This window comes from Vidua macroura, chromosome 7 (genome assembly GCF_024509145.1).
Source record: "Vidua macroura isolate BioBank_ID:100142 chromosome 7, ASM2450914v1, whole genome shotgun sequence".
NCBI lineage: Eukaryota > Metazoa > Chordata > Aves > Passeriformes > Viduidae > Vidua > Vidua macroura.
The window spans coordinates 10,102,231-10,123,093 of NC_071577.1; the positions used below are offsets into that span (position 1 = coordinate 10,102,231).

The following is a 20,863-nucleotide window of genomic DNA, read 5'->3' on the forward strand; positions in this document are numbered from 1 at the left end:
TCTATGGAACGTTTCATAAGAGATGGGAGGTGGCCTGAACGTATGAAGTGCTTTAATGAGTATTACTCCTTGTATCAGTAATTACGTTAATTAACACTCCTGGCATTAATTGTGTTCTGCCTACCCAAACAGCCCCCTGAAATTTCAGTTTGAAGATACGTTCCTATTGGCCCTTAAGTAGGTCTGCAATACTGTAATTCCCAGTTAATCAACTATTGTTTTTCTCTCCAGGGGCATGACTGAATGCTGAATGATTCATGTGAGACACTAAAATAAACCAAAATATCCTGAAACTCTGTATGTGTATTAAACTTTGTCTTCCAGGTGGTCAAAGGGCAGTGGTTCTGTTGTTCACAATGTTGGTAACTGAACTCTGATTTATGACTGCTCTTGCTAAAGTAATCTGAATGAATTACCTTTAATAGCTTACAAAACTTGCCGTGACTGATTGCCAGATATGTTTAGGTGTGGAAAGATAATATATTGTTTGTTTGAGAGTAGTCTTTAAGTTTGTGGACTCTCACATGAATTTAAGTTGTCATATTGTGTTTGTCTCACAGAGGGTAAAAATGCAGAACTGTCAATAGAGTTGATTGAATCTGTGCTAGAATAGAAAATAGAGCAGTGTGTGCTGTATATGGTAGGAATTGCTGTGCTTTGTGAATCAGTGTGATAGAAGTGCTTTTAGTTAAATGACAGGAAACATGCAGAATAATGCTGAATGTTTCTGTGCCTGTAAGAAATACTTGTTCAAGAAAAGTTTTATAAACTAATTAAATGTAATTATGGTGACTAAAGTAACAGAATGATGTGGTGAGTGTGGTAGCAAAGCTTATCTAAGCTAATTCTGAACTTTGTCTATCCCTGATTAACGTAGGGTTTTTTTTAATCACTTTCTTCAGGTTTTGGTCACAACAAAGACAGCTGCTGATGATTTCAGCATTCAGTATGCTTTGGATAGCAATGGACATGTAACCACTAAAAAGCCTTCCCATCTTGGGCAAGGTAGGCTATCACTGTTCTGGTGTTGCAAGGTGACAGATGTATTTTGTGTTTCTCTGAGGCTCTATCTGATGTTGAAATACCTGTTGGGTACTTAAAGGCTGAGTATGAAATCTTTGCAGCTGTAAATGTTTCTTGCCTTGTGTCTGTCAGCTGAGAATGTGTTGTCATAGCATAAGAAATTATAAGTCTTGGAAGTTGTTCTAGATTGTAATTATAAACTAGTTTCTCCTTCTCTGACTCACTTCTTCAAGCTGACAGTGGAAATAAAACCTGTAAGAATTAAATGCTCCAAGTCTGTGTAAGTATATGAAAGATTTCTTCAGGACCAAAGTAATGTTTCTGGATGTAGCAAAATCCTTGGCTAAAGGAGGAAGAATAAATTTCTATGTATGCCCTGCTGCCATACATAGAAACTGCTGGAAGCAGCGAGGCTGTAGATCAGGCAAAGTCACAGTTCTTTCTAACTTGCAGGAAGGGTGTGTACCTAATTTTTACTAAGGATTCTTTTTAAGATTTAGCCTGTAGAGTGTTTTCCACAGCCAGAAAGCCTGCAGGTTGTAATGCCTTGTCTTTTGTTGAAATTGTTGAATTCTCTCACATATTTAATGCTTTGCAATATCCTTATGGGCTAGGAATTTACATGGTTGTGTTGGTAGATGAATATTCCTACTCCTGCTGTGTACTGTACCTTGATCAGAGGTATTTGGAGCTTCAGGTATTACCCTAAAGCAAATGCTTGTGAAGTCCCTTAATGAAGCAGTGTTCCTTTGCCTCCAGATATGTGTGATTGGATTCTAGTCTGTTAATTAATCGTTTTGCTAATGGAGGCTAACTTATGCATTGAAAGAGTCTTCAGCTTTATTTACTGCTGATTCTTGCTATTGTTAGTGTGTATGCAAGAAAGCTTAATGCTGCAGTCATAACTCTAAATAAAGGAGAAGAATCAAAAGTCTTGAGATACCTTTTGGGGGGGGGGTGACTGCTAATTTCGTGCATTTCTTCTTATGCTAATAACCTGATTTAGTGCAGCAGCATATAAACATGCCTGTTTAAGTAAAAATTGTTTCCTCAATATCCAGTCAGTGATTTGCTTTCAGTGTAATTTCTACTTTATTTTTTATCACCTTCTTGCAGGTACTACAGTAACAGTCCTAAATTTGTTTAAGAATCTTCCTGTAAGAAAGCAGTTTTACTCAACAAACAGAAAATGTAAGGAAGAACTGAAAAAAGTCCAAGATCTACTGACAGCATATGGTATCATAAAACCAGACCTGAGGATAACATTAACACATAATAAGGTAATAAAGAGTTTTTTTTCTGTCAGCTGTGTTAAGGGTCAGGTTCTGATGAATACATGCAGTTCATGTAGTACTTATACAAAATCTTTCATTCCTAAAATTTTTCTTTCATCATAGCTTTGTTTTGGTCTTCCACTTACTTTCTCATTTCATAGGTCTATATTTATAATGGCTACAGATTTTGATGTTAAACTCCTAAAACTCAGGCTCAGGTATTTTTGGTCTCTTGCAACAGATGCCTGGTTAAATATATGAAATATAAAAATTATTTTACATGCCAGTGGTTAGTAAAGATGGTGGTGATGTTTTGCAAACCAAGAAGTGAGACCTTACTAGACCACAGGACCTGATAACGTGTTAACCAAAGCCTCCTGAAAAAACTTGCAAAACTTACTGTTTTAGACTGTCTACCTGGATAGAAGCTATAGTTCATACAGGCAGCTTGCTGTATTCTGAATCATAAGAGCTCAGTACATAACAATGATTTTATTTTAAAAGGGTGGAAAGTTCAAAACAGTTTGTGTCATTGGTGTAAGAACAGTAACGTTATAAAAACAACATTTAGTTGAGCTAGTTGCACTTGGTTAAACTTGGGAGGATGAATGCAGGGGTTACTTGGAGGTTACTTTGACTTCACTCCATGCTGAATGGTAATTCTACATCACAGCTACAGAAATGACACGTTGAGCAGTTCCCCTTAACCTGACCCAAATTTAACATAGCAGATTTCATTGGCTGTGCCCAGGCGTTTTACACCTCCAATGGGGAGGCTGTGCTAATGAACTTCCAAGTTGCCAAAAAGTAGAGAGTGACATCTCGTGGCCAGACCCCTCAGTAATTTTGTTTCTATTCTAAAATAATGCTGTTTGTTGATATTTGTCATGCTCATTGAGACTTGATCAGTTATCCTATCAATCAAACCTTCACACTTCAGTTCCTTTGCAGTGGGAGTAGGAAAAGGCACTGTACTTTTCTGAAATGATAACAGATTTCCCTTCCTCTTCTGGACTTAACAGGCTTTGATTGTATTTATGTATGTATTTTTAAATATCATTGTGTAGATACTGTGAAAAACTAAAGCTGGCTACAGAATTAGTATTTTAAAGCTGAGAGAGAGTAGCTACTTGCAGTCTTACTTCATTGAGATCACTGAGAATTTTAAACCAGACATCCTGGGGGCTGTCTGCCTCCAAGATTGTATTGAGCTCCTTGACATATCTACCAGTGGTTCACAATACTGATGTTGCTCAATAAAACTAATTTTGTCTTCTTGGTGATTTGTTTTTGCCCTCTTCAAGACACAAATGCTATTTTCTTTATGGTATTTTGGTTTCATCCCTTTGATCAGACTATTGAGTATCTTGTGGTGTTTTTTTCTCTGCTTATTTTAATGGAGTGGCAGTAAGGTCCAAGAGGGTGATTACATCTATTTTTCCCAACACTTCCTGCAAAAATGGTTTGAAGCGTGGCATGATAGTTGCCATTGCACGCTGGGGTTTTTTTGAACCTCACTTATTAGCTTCAGAGGTGCATTCTTCAATATCCAATTTCAGGGATTATATGAATGGGTAAAAAAGTTTCATTCATTGCAATGACAGAGATGGTGCTGGTTTTTGGTACTCTTCATTTTGCAGTGCTAGCCTTTTGTTAGTTTAATTTGTTTTTTTTAAAGAGGAAAAGAAGTTAGAAAGTGCTCAAATGTTTCATCACAAGAGGTCGCTCAGTAGCCATTGCTGACACAGGAAAATTAAAGGCTTAAATAGACAGAAAGTGTAGTCTGTCTCTGTGCATGTGGAGATGCTTTAAAATAGTCTGAAAGTTAAAAACTGAACTGAACTTTATAAAATTTGAATTCAGATTCCTGTCTTTCTACTGCCATTGGCATTCTGTGCAAACTGAAATGTCACCTGTTGTATCACACCTTTTAAAAGATTTGAAATTCTGAATTTCCAGTGTGTAGTGACTTGCAGTACATCAATGGTGCATTTTTTTACCTTATCACAGAATGTGAATATTCTTTATTTCTTTTGCATTTATATGCTAAATATTGTTGTCATTACAATTGCTAATTTGGATCAGGAAAGTGTTTTTTTCCATACAGACACTAGAGCATATTTGTGCTATAGTAATACTCTGCTGAATAGTGTTCTTGGTGATTTTATTTGTATGTGTGTGTGTTATATTTTTGTTAGAAATGTACTAGGAGAAAGAATCAACTTCTTAGAATGAGTTTATTTTTTATGTAGCTCATAGATAATGTGTTCATTTAAAAGACAAATTGTATATGCAATTATTCAGAGGACTTCTTAGAATCCCAAATTCTTGAGGCTGAACCAGTACTTTCTGTTGCAATGGAAGAAGATACACATTGAGGGTACAAACAGGTTCCTGGGCTTAAAAGGGCAAGAAGATAGCAGAGATGAGATATTACAGAAGGAGACAAGGAAAGATGTATTGAAAGACTAGAAAAGATAGTAAGTGAAAAAAAGTGTAAATAAAAATGTATTTCAATTAAGTTTTTAAAATAAATTACAAAACCGATACTTTTTTTTAAAAAAGCCACACCAGAAAACAACCCTCCCCCAGAAAAACCAGATCCCACCAGTTTTTAAAGTCCTGTATTTTATATGAAGTTGAAGGAAAATGGTCGGTTGGATGGGGTTTGAGCAACCGGTCACGAGAAACCTGCCCATGGCTGGGGAGTTGGAACCAGATGATCTGCAAGGTCCCTTTCAACCCAAACCATTCTGTGATTCTGTGAAAGCATAGCCCTGGCTTTACTGGGGAAGAATGTAGTAAGGCTGAAGTTGCCATAAAGTATCTGAGGTTAGGCATCTGAAAATGGTTGCCTGATTGATTCCAGCAGAAGCTAATTTTGGTAAGTCAGGACTCTTACTGAGCTGTTGAAGTGTAGATGGTTTTAGGATGCATGCTATATTGCATGTTGAATTTCCACCATGTCTGATTGAGTTTTTTCAAAAGTGTGTGTCTTAGGCTTTTGAATCAAATTTCCAGAAATTTTTTCTTCTTCTACATTTCATGTCTGTGTTATTTTAGAAAATATCGATTGCCGTTAAGCGTGGTTCTTCCCAGAAAAGAAATCAGACAATCCTCTTCCCGCCTTTGGTTGATTTTTAGTGGGTAAGAAAATAGATATTCTCTATTCCTCCTCAGATTTATTTATTGTGGACTCTCCATCAGTGCCTTTCTGAGATAGGAAACACTCAATTGCTCTTTCTGCTCAGAATGTTTTGTTTGCATTAGAAATAAATAATGAATCACTTTGCAGATCAACCCTTGAGGTACTATTGCTATTTTGACAACTTGGATTAGCTAGTGCTCCTTCTTTTTATGAAGGTTTATCCTGCCAAGACATTCTTTGAATACTGATAATGTTGATCCTCTTGCCAGTATGGTTATGTTAGAAAGAGGTATTTTTCTTCTTTCATCACCATGTTCCTTGAAAGCATATTGAATAATGAGACAGCCAAATGGAAATAATTTACATGAGTATTCAGCAAGTTTATTTAAAGTTAATGTTATCTGAAGGCGTGTTAAGAACATTTCAAAGTCAGCTACTGCTTAAACTGCCTCAAACCCCTCAGCCCCAAATGCTCTGTTCTAGCAACCTGTGAGCTCTGGCTGTGTTTTACCCAAGGTGGTAAAACACAGCTTTTAGTAGGTCCAGCTCTTCTCTAGAACTGCAGTTTTAACACTCTTCTCTGTTTAATACCAGGACCCTTCAGCTCAGTCTCTGCAAACCAGTGATGTTGAAGAAATGCCCTCCTGTTTTGTGAGACTGATGATATGGAATGCTTTAATTTTGTTTCAGTTGCCTTTATTCCACAAATGCCAAAATGAGCAAGGACATCCAGTAACTATACCTATTTTAACAATATTAGATTTAGTAGAGCCAAAAAAAATTCAGCAACAGATGGTTTATAAAGATGGTGCCTATCAGCAGGTCATACTGTGCACAACCGGTCCCATGTCTTGTGCAAAGTATGGATGATCCATAGGTAAGCTCAGTAAATTTTCCAGTTCTTGTTGAGGAAAATTTGGCATAAATGAATTTTTTTTCCAGTGTTTTTCACACATAACATTTGAAGCTTGGTCACATGCAGTTTTGCCTAGAACTGTTTCTTGTTTGTTTCTCAAGAGAGTCACAAGTCAGAACTTTTGAATGCAAAGTCCATTTAAAAAGTCTTGTAATAACTGTGGGTAGTAGTCTTCCCCAAAACCTCTTTCATTGGTGATGTTGACTTAAAGGATGACATCTTTGTTTTCTTTACAGTAAGTCTCCTCTATTTTCCAAAGTTGCATAATCTTAACCAACAGTTGGCATGAAATAATCCAAATCCAGGAGTTTTTTTCTGTGTCCCTGTCCTCTGAATTAAGTGCAGATTTTTTGAGATTGAGTTTGTTAGGGTAAATTTACTATTTTTAATAATGTCAATATGCTTTGCATTCATTCATTGTGTTTCCAAACTCTACTGTAGCTGCATGTTGAAAAGAATTCTGAATTGAGCAGAAATAGCAGCACATAAACTTTATCTTGAGTTGGAAAGGCTGCTCTGTTTAATATAATGATGATGAATGAAATCCCTCCCTAATCTGTGTGTCTTAAAATATAAAGAGGAATTATAATTAAGAGTCTGCAGTGTTCTGTAGCCAACATGCTTCCATTCTAACCTGGAATACAGCTCAGTCTTTGCTTCTATTCGTTGTTCAGTGGCTTTGCTGAGAAAGCCAAACAGAGAGTTAATTATGGTGTTTTTTTGTGCTGAGGACACCTGTCCACTAGGAAATGCGCTGAGACCCTCAACTCAATTTACATCAGCCAGGGAACAGCTGCCAGATGGTAACTACTTTTGGTCACTACCAACCTGGTTGAATTTGAACTGGTGACCCAGAGGTGAAATGCTTTATATCCTATTACTAATTCCTTGAGGTTTCCAGTTTCTCATCCATCACTTTTTACAAATGACAGCACAGTATATGTCAAAAATCTCAAAACAATTACTGTTTCACATATGCAGTGTGTTGCAGAATCTGAGATGTGCCTTTGCAAGGCTTTTGCACTCACACTGTTGTATTAAAAAGGTAAGTGGAAAAAAGGATGTTTCCAAAGCTGCATGGGAATTTTCCCTCTTCTTTAGCAATGCACTTTGTCACTGTTATATATGTTATTTTTGTTAACTGCTGTTTTACAAAAGGCTTTTAAACCTCCCTTTATTTAAATAGAATTCACTGTGATGTTGTACAGTTTCTGAATCACAGTTTTGGATTGGAAACTGGGTTTTGACAGTAGTTTGATTGTTTAGGAGGCTTTATTTATTTATTTTTCCTCCTGCTAGGGAAGTGGAATTCAATAGAATCTTATAATATCTTGAGTTGGAAGGGACCCACAGGGATCATTGATTCCAACTGCTGGCCCTGCACAGGATGCCCCAAGAATCCCACCATGTGCCTAAGAGTGTTGTCCAAATGCCTCCAGAACTCTGTCATGCTTGGTGCTGGACCACAGGCATCGGGAGTCTGTTTCAGTGCCCAACCACCCTCTGGGGGAAAGAACCTTTTCATAGAAATGGAGAATCATTAAGGTTGGAAAAGACCTCCCAAGAGCATCAGGTCCAACCTTTGACCAAATACCACCATGTCCACTAAACCACATTGTGAAGTGCCACATCTGCTCAGTGTTTGAACACTCCCAGGGATGGTGACTCCACCACTTCCCGGGGAGCCTGTTCCAATACCTAACCACTCTTGCAGTGAAGAAATTTTTCCAAACACCTAACCTGGACCTCCCTGGTGCACCTTGAGGCCATTTCCCCTTGTCCTGTTGCTGCTTGCCTGGGAGAGGAGCCTGACCCCTACCTGGCTATGACCTCCTGTGAGATATAAGTGAGCAATAAGATTGCCTCTGAGCCTCCTGTACTCCAGGCTAAACACCCCCAGCTCCCTCAGGCTCTCCTCATCACACTTGTGTTCTAGCTTCATTGCCTTTCTCTGGGCACACTCCAGCACCTCCATGTGGTTTTTGTAGTGAGGGCCCAAGACTGCACACAGCACTTGGGGTGTGGCCTCACCAGTGCTGAGTACAGAAAGACAATCACTGCCCTGTTCCTGCTGGCTACATTATTCCTGATAGAGGGCAGGATAATGTTGGTCTTTTTGGCCACATGCTGGCTTATGCTCAGCTGCAGTTAACCAGCACCCCCCGGTCCTTTTCCAGTGGGCACCTTAATAGCCTCTCTTCCCCCAGCCTGTAGTGCTGCAGAGGGTTGTTGTGATCCGAGTTCAGGACCTGGCACTTCATCTTGGACTTCACACCATTGGCCTTGGCCCATCAATTCAGCCTGTCCAGATCCCTCTGCAGAGCCTTCCTGCCCTCCAGCAGATCAACACTCCCACCCAACTTGATGCTGCCTGCAAACTGGCTAAGGGTGCTCTCAGTCCCCTTCTCCAGATCATTGGAAAAGATGTTAAACAGGCCTGGCCCTGATACTGAGCCCTGGAGAACACCAGTAGTGACCAGTTGCCAACTGCATTTCATTCAATTCACCACCACTCTCTGGGCTTGGCCATCCAGAGTGCATCCAAAAAGAGTGCACCTGTCCAAGCCTTGGGCTTTCAGTTTCTCCACAAGAATGCTGTGAGAGACAGTGTCCAGGACTTTACTGAAGTTAAGGTTACATCCACAGCCTTCCCCTTATCCAGTAGGTGGGTCACCTGGTCATAAGAAGAGATCAGGTTCTCTGAACACTTGTGGCTGAACATATGTGATTAAAGCAATCAAAGAGCTTATGAGTCTCAATAGTCTTCGGAATTCTTGAAAGGCTTTAAAGACAGGTGTTACCAGATGATCCTTGGCTCCTTGTAATATCTATTAGCTCCTCTCCTAACTTACCTCCGAACTCCCAAATCCAAGCATTTTGCCACTGTGTCATGCTCAAAAAAGTCTTTTTGTTGAGATGGTGCTCTCATGTCATGAAAGGGAAATCTGAGTAAGGAATACACTGGAATTTGTAGAATGATCAGTGCTGTGGAACATGACCATCTTTCAGCAATCCCCCTGATAGCTCTAATATGCGATGCCATGGGATAGACAGGTATGTAGCTGCATCTGATGAGGGGAAAAATCGTGCCTTGAGTTTCTGTACTGCATCGCTCCACTGGTAATTATCCCAGCATCACATACAAAATGGAAGGGGCAACTGATTCCTTAGGGATGAGTATAAAATATCTAGGAAAATAATTGATTAGTTGCTTAATTTTTTTATAGCTAAATTGAAAAAAATTTGTGATTTCTGTTTTCAAGGGCAGTTTATGTAAGGGTTCCCTTTTAGTAAGGTAACTTACCACTGGTTTTAAAACAGTACACCAGTTAAGACATGGAGCTGAAAAACAGCAGCACTTTTCAAGGCTGGCATTCTACAGAAAGTGGTGAGGACTTCATATTGATCAGTTTTGTTCTTAGCAGATGGGTTTTCTTCCATTGCAGAGAATGTGCTGGAGCCCTTGGAGCTGTGCATCATTAAGATGAAGAGGTTATAGGCATAGTATTGGATGATGTGGTTTTGTTTCCCTTCCCAATTCAATCTTGGGATATTGCTGCCTAGTTTTGTTCCTCTTTGTGTACTCTCATAACAGGTAGGCAGCAATGCTTCCAATTGAAGCCTAATAAGCTATTAGGTTTTAATTCAAGAAGCTAAGGAATGTACTGGCCCAAAGAGTTTTCTGCAGTGAGATCTCAGATGCCAGGGTGACAAGATTTTTGAAGCATGTAGCACAAAACTAGAGAGACTCTGAAATGCAGTTCTCTTTTAAAGAGCTAACTCAAGTTACGTTACCAGCCTACAGCTCATGTACAACTGCTTGCTCAACTAGACTTTTACACCCCCAAACCTTATTACGAGGTGAATAATGTGACTGTCATTAAATAAATTGGTGGAGTTTGGGTACTAAAAGTCTACTTTAAGTGCACTGCCATTATGTAGTAATAAGGTAAATGGAATGAGTCGGTGTAACTCGTAGCATCATAATTGTGCTGAAATAGCCACAGTTGGAAACAGCATCTGATCCCAGCTCTAATTAAGATTTTCCTTTTACCTGGTATTGCAGTCACTGTAGCTGCTGGTAGAAATTCTAAAATATGAAGGATAGTTAAAGATGTAGAGCAACTGCTTTTTTTTTTCTCTCTGTTCTTCCTTGGGGTCTTTGAAGAAACAAATACTCTTTGAAGAACAAATATTAGTTCTCTCTAGTGCTGTATAGCAGGGACCCCAGTGGGAAGAGGTTGCACACTCTTTCTCTGCACTTCACACATTTTTCAAGGAATCCTCCTGCACTATGTGTTCATCCTGAAATAACAGGTGCCTAGTCCATGTGTGTGTGGAGTCATACAGTCATTTATGTTGGAGCATACGTTGTCATCCTCCACAAAAGTATGCCTGTGTCCTAGGCCTGCATGGGGTGGAGAATAGGTACACACAGACACACACATCATTATCTTCTGCATTTGTGCAATAGATTTTTATGACATTAGGACATTTTGTAAGATCTGGATCGTGCAATCCCCTTCAATGAAACAGAGAGGTGGAATATGTTTGGCTAGCTCTTGCAGAATCTAAGATGGGCCATATGTAATAATATATCTTTGAGTGGGCTGTTTCTGCAGCGTCATCATACTGACTAGAGTCAGATTCTTCCTTGGCTCATCCTAGACACCCGCTTTATATGACCCAGAAAAAAATATGGGGGGTGTGTGAGAGGGGTGTATTTTTAGCTAAACTAAAGGGTATAAGCAAGGTTAAAAAAATAGGGTAATGCAGGAACCTCATGGCAACACTTTCCAAAATAAATGAAATGGAACAGGCATTGTTTCTCTGATTTTTTTAATGCCTGTTTTTATATCTGGGGAATCTAGAAAAGTAATTTTCTGTAAATTACCAGCTCCTCCTATGTTGTTGCTTCATAATGTACAGTCAGGGCTAGAAATGAATACACACCCTATTCTGTCTTTATATAGTATAGAAATTTAGGAGTTGCATGGCCTCTTTGGTTTGTGGCTGTAATTTAATCTACAGTGGTAACTATTTCCTAAAATTCTGTCCGTAGTACTGAGTATCTGGTGACTATTAAAAAAACTAATCTGAACCTATTACAGTATCTACTTTTAGCAAGTTTGCATTTAATAAGTTCTTATTTTCAACAGCTTTCTCAAAACCACCATACTCAAGTGATCTTTTCAAAGTTCTGAGTATCAGCCATTCTAGTAGGTCAAGCAATGTAATAACCTTGCATTAATCAGCAGCTAAGATTTATATCTGTACCTGCAGCATCACACTAGGATACTTGAAAATAAACAGCATGATGTTTATATTAGTCATGTAACAAGTGTCTTTCTCAGTTTGGTCACATGCATTTAATTTAAAATACATCCAGTAAAGAAAAAAATCACTTGGCACTTTCTGTTTCCATTTTAAGTAATCAATTTTAAAATAGAAGCAGTACAGGATATGTTTTATAAGAGGAGCTATAAAGAAGAGGACAGATTCTTTCATCACTCCAGAATGTCTTTGAGGAGGCTTAGAGCAGGTGTGGAGGAGAGAGGCTGAGGCAGCCCTGGGCTGTCCTTCACCTCTGCCTGTTCTGGAGCATGGGGGGACTCCCTGCCAGAGCTGTGAACACCCAAGCCATGGCTTCTCCTTACTCATTTCTCCTTCTCCCCTTTTTCTGTTCACTTCCCCCCTCAATGTAAATTGTGTTTTATGTTTGAGGGGTTCACCTTGCTGTAGAATAACCAAGCTGTGATCCAGCATGTGCAAAGGGCTGTCAGGCTGCTCTGTAGAGATGAATTACATTCAGGCAGAACTAAAAAGCCCCACTTCACAAATGCTGCAGAATGTAGTGGAACTGTAAAATTAAAGATTTGGGTAATAGTTTAGGGTCAACAGTCTCAAAGCTTTACAATTCCACCTGTCCTGCAGGAAGGGAATATCATGTTCCAGGAGAACTGTGTTCTTCTGTGGAATTCACCCCTGAAGGCCAGCAAATATTCCACTGGACAGGTGGAATTTTAAGGCTATGTATAGCATTTCTGGAGATGGGTGCTTTTGTATTTTTTGCTCTCTCACCATCCTTTCACTTAACAGCATGTGCTTGAATACTGTGAGCTGATTCTGAATTTATTGGACACCTAATACCTACTGAAAGTATAAATTTCAACAGTACTGTAACATCCAGTTTAAAATGCAACATGCTGCATTATTTTTCCTTTTGTATTGAAAGGAAAACATTGAATACACTCAGGCAACTTAGAGTGGCAAAAATGAAGTGGACCTGAGTGTAGCAGTCTCAGTTGCCTAGAAGCAGAAAACCAACCAAGGATAACATTTTTGTTGTTGATACACAGCAAAGAAAGTCAGCAGATTCAGAATTTAATTTGTGTCTATTTGGCATAGGACTTCTCATTAGTGATTGACAAAATTTCACCTCTCAAAGATACCTTCTGTATGCATAAGTGGACTTGACAAGTAACTTCTGTTGCAAGTTGCAGTTCATATTGCCTTACTGTATTTATTATGTCTTTGTAATTATATTTCAAGACACGTAGCTAATACAGCAGATGGTCCTTCATCCATCTAACTTGTAAAAGTTTTCATTAGACAAATAACTGCTTTCTTAATATATAGTTCCTTAGAAACATCTTTTCTTTCTAAATGGCAGGCTTATCATAGACCTAGAGTATCCAGGTGAGGGCTATGGATGGACAGCTAATAGCCTGATTTCTACTGAAACAAGCCATTTGGTATAAGTAACTTAAGCATTGCAGTGCCCACTTTGAAATATTGACCAGGCTGTGAGAGACCTGTCATAAACCCTCACTTTAACTGCTCAGGAAAAGCACAAATCCCGCTGCTGTATATCTAAGAGGAGAAGTAATATTTGTATTGACTTGGTTTTAACAGTTGCCCTCAGGTACAGAAGTCCAGAATCGCCACAAAACATGCATGAATACAAGCTTCGCTTAGTTTTCCAATTGCTGTGTGTGTAAATAAGTAATACAACATGAGAAGACATGTCAAAAGGTACCATATCGAGTCTGTTAACACTGAAAGTTGTGATTTTCAGAGGGTCAGGGTACAGAATGTTACATATACACTGTGTGTGCAGTTGCATATGCATGTTCATAGACATGACATGAGTTCAACAAATATAATGTCAAAAATTTGACTCTGTGCCATTTGTTTCAGGCAGTTATTTGGCAGAAGACCAGGGTATCGGATCACAAAATGGCCTGTATGTCAGTTCTGGGAACAGCCGTTATGAGCAGTATGGTACCTTTTCAACACTGCTGCGAATATCCTGAGGTGAGTTTAAACTTCCTTCTCCCAAATTCACTTCAGGTCTGTCAATGAAGAAACCTAAAGAAATACTCAAAAAGAAGGAGTCTTCGATAAAGAAGGTGTGTCTCCAGATTGACATCTGATTAATGCATTTGATTCTATTACTGTCCTCTCCGTAAAATTAATTGGTTTGGTGATTGAAAATCCACTCCAAGAATCACCTCGTCGGGACTCATGTGGCACTGATCAAATGGCAGTAAAAACAGTTGTGATGACAAATGCAGAATTGCTGATTGCTCAGAGCTGTCTCAGTTGGGATTCCTGGCCCACAGGCAGGTTGTGCTCTCATTAATATCTAAGCATTTAGATGGTTCTCATCTTTGTGGCCTCTTAGCCTTCTACTCTAAAGAGTATTCCCTCAATTTCAGTGGGGGCACCTGAGCAGTGAAAGAAACACATGCTTAGAAAGGCAAGTTATGCAAAACTTCCACCAAACATGTATTTCAACTAAACACCTTCTAGTTTTCAAAAAATTCTGTGTTCTTGGCTTCTTTTTCCCCTTCTGAAAATGAGGAAATTCCCCATGATACCCTCCTTTGTCTAATGTTTTCAAAATTTTTTTACTCTGCTTCCATTTTTGTTGGAGAAATTTTTATTAAAGGGGAATCTTGCTACCTTGGAACCTTCTAAGCTGCATTTTCCTGTATCACATAGTAATAAACCTTGACAGGATGAGATGAATCATTGTAAAGTCACAATGGCTCTTAGAGCTTACCAATGCTGCATTCAGCATAGTGCTTAGTAATATTATTCAGACTTTAAGGTCTCACTGTTTATATGTGCAGCTTAACAGCATTATTCAGACTTGAGTTTGCAAGAGTGCTTTTATACATGTAGTAGAGTGAGGGGGACCAAAGCAAAGTCACTTCTTGTACTTTACAAAGTTTTAGTTGTTTATGTCCGAACTGAACATCCAGAGCTATTCTTACCTGAATGTAGCTTGGATGTGCCCCCAGGACAAGTGCAGGGGGCTCCAAAGGGAAGTTAAGGGGGTATTTAGAAGGGACTAGCTTGGAGGAGGCACTTAGGTTCTCACATTACTTCTCTGCTATATCATGAGGCATCCATATTCCTTGAATAGAAGTTGGGGAACATTCCATCTCTCTCTCTGTCTCTAAATAGTGTGTAAAATACCATGTGCATCATTTATAGGTGTATAAGTGATCCATACATAATGTTGACGTTCAGAAACTGTGGACATTTCTAAACTAGGCAGCCAAACACTATGGAGTGACAGAGTTAAGTTGCTGTGTAATCATTTTTTCCTCCCTTGTGTACAGGTATTGGAACAGGTATTTTAAGGGCAAGGCATACACTGCTTTTTTTCCTTCCCATTCAGTCTGTCTCTCATTTGCTACACAGACCAGAGGGCAGCTCTTTAATTCTTTTAACTCCTATTTTTTCATTGTGTAGCTTCATGCTCCTTTGCTGCAAAGTCTACTCTGAAGACAAAACTAATCTTGCTGTTCCTTACTGCAGAGTTAAAACTTCTTCAACAGGTGATCCAGGGATTTTAAAGACTGGCCTTATTGAAAACATCTCCATTATGGGCACTGAATGAAACAGGAACACATTTCAAATGAGCTTTGAAGCATGCAAACTCATGAGCTATTTGTAAAATAAAAAGAAAACCAAGAAAATAAAGAACTGACACAACTTTTTACACTTTTCAGATCCCCAGTCTTGTAAATGGATAGATTTATTTGGGCTGAAAACTTTCACACAGGATATTTCCCTAATGTCTTCTTTTCCTGTGAAGGTTAAGTTTAGCAGCTACATGTGCCACTGGGAGAAAGATAAGTATAAAAGAAAGGCATTCTGTTGTCCACCTCTCACAGATATATTTTAATGCATATAGAAGTTCTGGTTTTTATTAAAGTATTAATTTTGAAAACAGTTTATCTAGTATGAAATCAAAGTTTCATTAATATTTTTTAGTCTCTGTAATTTTGTCTTCATATACTTTCATATATGAAAATTCTACTAAGACTAGTATTATAAATTGTAGATAACTTTTAGTGAGCATTCTACATGGCTGTAAATAGTAACAGCAGTCAGCCATTTCTAAATCTGGCAACTTGTTAAATGAGTTATTTAGAGACTTTCAGTTTTGCTTTAATGTTTTCTATATATAAAAATATTGTTGGAAGTGAAAGACTTGTAGAAATATTTGTGAATTAGAAAAAGAGCCTGAAGCGCAGAGGAGGAACACTGAGGGAGGATGTGCTAAAGCTGGAGAATAAAATCTCAAAGTGCTGCATGTTGTTTTCTGATAATCATCCAACAGATACTTGACACCTCTTTAATTTGACCAGTGGTGTTTGGTTCTTTGCGACGTTGCTGACCAGAACACGCCAGCTTTAGCACAGAATGCTTGGTACAAGGTCAAGAGGGAATAAGGGAGCACATGAGCAGATAGCTGCATGACGTAGATGAATGGGAAGGATAGGCCAAATCCCATGGATCTTAAATTCCATTTCAAATGCATGATAATTTGGATTTTAGTAAATACAAGGGGTTCTGCCAAAAGCAGAGCTTATGAGGACTCATTTCTGTGTTCAGTGATCCACCCTGCTACCAGAACATTCTCCAGACTTTCTCATATCTCCAAAACCCTCATGCTGCCCCAGTGTTCTTTCACCTGTTAGTTTGGGCAGGTGGAGGAGGGCAATGTAAGGGGCAGGATGTGGGCTGCCCAGGATGTCAGTTCTTGCATGCTGCTGTTCCTAGCTTTTGAAAAGTTACAATTGCCTTTTCTTTAGTAAGGTCATTATCTTGAGGCTGTTCTCTCCAAACAGCTGTCAATTATCACAGGAATTGTGGAAATACATCTTTGGGATTTCTGCTTCTTTATCAGATTGATTTGAAATCCATCCAACAGTTTCAAAGTTGCTTAGTGAGGGAGAGGGGGAAGAGATGGGACAAGCAGCAGGAGTCATTGGCCTTATTTTGACCTGAAAAACCTGTTAAAGAATCTCAACAGAAAAATCTTAAAACTTGGAGTTCAAGTTAGGTACACAAATCATGTGCTGTTTCCAAGGCTCCCTGGCAGTGCTGTGCTCACAGGTTCTGCTGCAGCCTGTGAATCGTGGGTGCTCAGCACTCTTGAGAGTCAGATGATTTGGATACAGGTGGCGTAGGTAAATTTAGGTGCCCTGAATAAATGCCCTGTGACAGGCTATTTAAGGTGCTCTGTACACAGAAAAGGAGGGATTGTGTGTTTTGGGCTTTCCCTGTAGGGGTGGTTCACTGCTGCCCTGGCCAGGTTGGGCAGCACTCTGTGCCTTTGGCTTGGACAGGGCTTAGGTTGGCAACCTTGCAGTCAGCAAGCCGAGAGCTGCTGGCCTGGCTCTCCACAGCTTCAGCTCCAGGCAGCATCCTGCTGCAACTGGCAGTCCAAATGGGAAATATGTCAATAAATTGACCAAGGGAAATAGATACAAACTCATCTTTCTCAGCCTATTTTTTTTTTCTCTAACTGCCTTTATCTTTGTATATTGTAGCTGTCGAGAAGCAGTGCATGCATTTGAATGACTTGGACTCCCATACAATTTTGTTTTACTAGCTCACCTTTAAAAAAAAACATTTTGGGTTCTTTAAAAGACTTTTGCACTGTATTTGTTTTATCATTGCAGATAAATCTTTCTGGATTTCTCCCAAAAGCTGAGTCAGACACTTCTGTGACAAGCCTTTCAAGTTCAGAAAGGAGTTTCATTTTTATAAATAATCGTCCAGTTCTTCAGAAGGAAATACTGAAGGTAACATCCTCTAGCTTTTAATTCAAGGAATAGAAATGTGATTTCTTTGAGGACAGAGACACCTAAGCAGTCTACAACTTTTTTTCCCCCATGCAATAGTTTAGAGTATTACAGGTGAAAAATACTAGCATTTACAACAGAAAGCCCTTCCACAAGTCTGACACTTTTGGTGCCTCAGTTCTATTCCATTTGCTGCAGTCAGACCACAGAGCTGGAGGTTGTGGTTTTGGCTGTTTAACAAAATTAATTTCAGATGCTCTATGCAAGACACCAGAATAGTTGATTCTTTGTATTAGAGATCACCTGTGCAATTTCCCATAAGGGAACTTTGTGTAGTTTCCTGTAAGAGAATTCTTCTGTAAAATGGTTTTTACTTTGTCCACTTCCAGCTGTGGGCTTATCAAGCAAACACCCATGCTTTCCCTTTAAATTTGTGTATGCATTGGGTAGAAATGAAAGTGATAGTGCAGCAGCATTGGCTACAGCTAGGCATCGTGTAGGCAGAATTTGATACTCTTGGGTTTCTCTCACTACTGAACCTTGTAGCACTTCACTTGCATCAGCCTTGCTGTCCTAATCCTTGTCATCACCAGGGAAGAAAATCATGCTCATGCCAAAGTGCTCCTGCAGGTTTTAAAGTGGACACGATAGTTTTCAATTGGCAGCAAAGCTTTGTATATGTAAACCCTAACTTCTGTTGGTATGTTAAATGCTGAATAAGGGTCATCCATCTCCATGCATTCTTTGATGTGCCTGCTCTTCTTGGAGTTCAAAGCTTTGTTTGAATCCCATAACAGAGATGGTTCCTTAATGAGAGCAGGGAAACCTGGATTCAAGGTGGGATTCAGCATACAAAGTAAAAATACAGTGCCCTGTATGGAAAATAGGCTATATATCACTTTTAGCTCCATGCTGTGAAGGCTGGAAACCACTAGGAACTGCCCTTTTGGTGATTATTCTGGCATACATGAATATGAGGACCTTTTAAGCATTTCTTTAACTTGAAAAAACAACAAAACCAGCAAACCAGTTGTGCTTTCATAATGTCAGATTTTGTTTTGGTGCATTTTTGTCTATTTTATTGCCTTTACTGATGTCTCTTTATGAAATCAATCTCTAGTTAATTCGACAGTACTACAGTCGGGTGACACAAAAGGACTGTACTCGTTTATATCCTGTTTTCTTTTTGAGTATTACTGTACCTGCCTCTGCTGTGGATGTGAATATAACACCTGATAAAACACAAGTTTTGCTGCATTATAAGGTAATTAAGGTTTGCTCTGTTTCTGAGTTGTCAGTCTTTATATAAGCATGATAAGGCCTTGGGACTACCAGAATGTTCAAACATAAACACTGTCACTGGGTTTTTGGGGTTTTTTTAGTTACATGACAGCTTGCCTTTGTCAGAGCACTGTTTTGATCAAAAAGTACTGAACAGGCTAACTGGGGGATTCTTCAAAATCAGTTTCCCAGTTCATTTAAAAGATTTTGATGCTGTCAGATATATGCACATATCACTTTGGTTTCAGATGGCTTTACAGTGAGGGAAGCTATATGGAATTATGGTATGTGGCCCTGTATAGATCTCATGCTTAACTTCATATTTAAACCAAGTAATCACTATTTAAACACCATCATTAAGGTGAGGGTGGGCAGGAGAGGAGTTGATTTCTCATCAAAGCACTGTTTTGTCATTATGTGTATATATTATTGATGACATCAATTAAATGCCACAGAAATTAGAAAGGTTGCATTGGTGGTTATTGATGTGCTTATTCAAAGTGAATATAGCTAGTCACACCAGTATGTTAATCCTCTTATTCATAAAAACCTTTTTTATTTGTCTGTGGTACTCTTGTAAATGTCGTGCTTGTTAAGGGTCCCTTGTATTAAAATTAATACAGCATTTTTACATTTGATCTAGTTTTCCTTTGGCATTAGAAAAAGGGTTGGAGTTTCTTTTCTCTCTTTTTTTTTTTTTTTTATTTATTTCTATTTCTTATGGGTTTGGGTTTTTATCTTGCTTGTTTCCATCACTTGGTGAAAAGTTGAATTGGAAACATGCACCATAAAAGTACCTACACAAGCACATTCAGGTGCTGGTACACCTGAATGTTTTGGCTATAAACTTCTAACTCCATATTGGGTAGGAATAACTTCACATGATACTGGTTTAAGAAGTCAAAACCCTGTTACAAAGAAAGCATTTAATTGGCTTTGTGATATCAGAGTAAACTAGTGAAGTCACAAAATGTTTGAAGCTGAAAGTGTCCAGTTCAGAATCTTTTGGAATGTGTGAACAACTGAAATGCAATGATCTGCCCAGACTTGTCTAAAAATTATTCAAAATAGGAGCACTTTGCATATTGTTCCATATTCTTGGTATTTGACAGTTACAATTTCAGGTGCACTTGTGTGTGTGTATTTTCTTTTTTTTTTTTTTCCCAGGAATCTGTCTTACTTGCAGTTGAAAATGTGTTGAAATCACTGTATGGGCCACTACCTGCTGCAGTCCCTGGTGAAAGTAATAAAACAGATGTTACCTCAGAAGACATGTTTGTTCATAGAACAGACCAAACAGATGTGGCTGTTAATGAAATGGGACCATCTGGAAATGATGAGCTACATGCTCATACTTCATTCCTTTCACTCAGCAGTGATGTGCAAAACCGTCAAGCAGGAAAAAACGCAGATATCTGCTTAAATCATCAGACATTCAGTGGTGATAATGTACACAGTTGCCTGGACAAAAGAGAGGTTTCTAAGAGTGATGCCTTTCCAGACAGTTCCTTAAATTTATTGCGTGAGGAGGAACAGAACGGACAGAATATGGCTGATATTCAAAGTAATAGTGTTCCTGTGGACCCTGAGTCTAAAAAAGCCAATGAGCATCTTTTGAGTTCTGATAATAGTGACAAAATAGATAAAAATGAGGAAGTATTAGTCCCTAAGGACTTACTTGAAATCTCTGCTGATAGTTGGAGTATGGGAAGTGCATTTAAAGACATTTTGGGAGACAAGCTGGAACCTGTTAAGATCTTGACTCCTGAAGTTGGAGGGACAACTAATATGCAAAATGAACACACTGGTGAAAAAAGCAGTGATCCACAAAGCTCAAATCAAAGCATAAAGAAAAAAAATGTGATAAGTGAAAAATTTGGACATGTGACAGCTTATGACTTAATTAACAGCAAAATAATAAAGAAACCAAAGTCTGCATTTGAATTTTTCACACATGAGTGTCGTCCAAAATTGATAGATGATAATCCAAAGACCAGCATGAATGACATCCTGCTGACAATTGAAGAGCAGTGGAAGAATTTGAATGAAGAGGAAAAACAGAAGTAAGTTCAGGCTGTGTCTTGCTTCTGAATCTGGAAGCTACCAAAGA

The 20,863-nt window shown here is 38.8% G+C and overlaps 1 protein-coding gene across 5 annotated transcripts in view; it reads left to right on the top strand.

Annotated features, from left to right (window-relative positions):
- PMS1 (PMS1 homolog 1, mismatch repair system component) overlaps window positions 1–20,863 on the top strand; it is a 44,062-nt gene that overhangs the window by 7,332 nt on the left and 15,867 nt on the right. For all 5 annotated transcript variants that reach the window (XM_053982426.1, XM_053982425.1, XM_053982422.1 and 2 more), the window contains exons 4-9: window positions 903–1,005; window positions 2,140–2,303; window positions 13,562–13,678; window positions 17,350–17,472; window positions 18,593–18,736; window positions 19,921–20,816. In XM_053982426.1, the coding sequence (XP_053838401.1) occupies window positions 903–1,005; window positions 2,140–2,303; window positions 13,562–13,678; window positions 17,350–17,472; window positions 18,593–18,736; window positions 19,921–20,816 (1,547 nt within the window). The remainder of the gene's footprint in view (window positions 1–902; window positions 1,006–2,139; window positions 2,304–13,561; window positions 13,679–17,349; window positions 17,473–18,592; window positions 18,737–19,920; window positions 20,817–20,863) is intronic.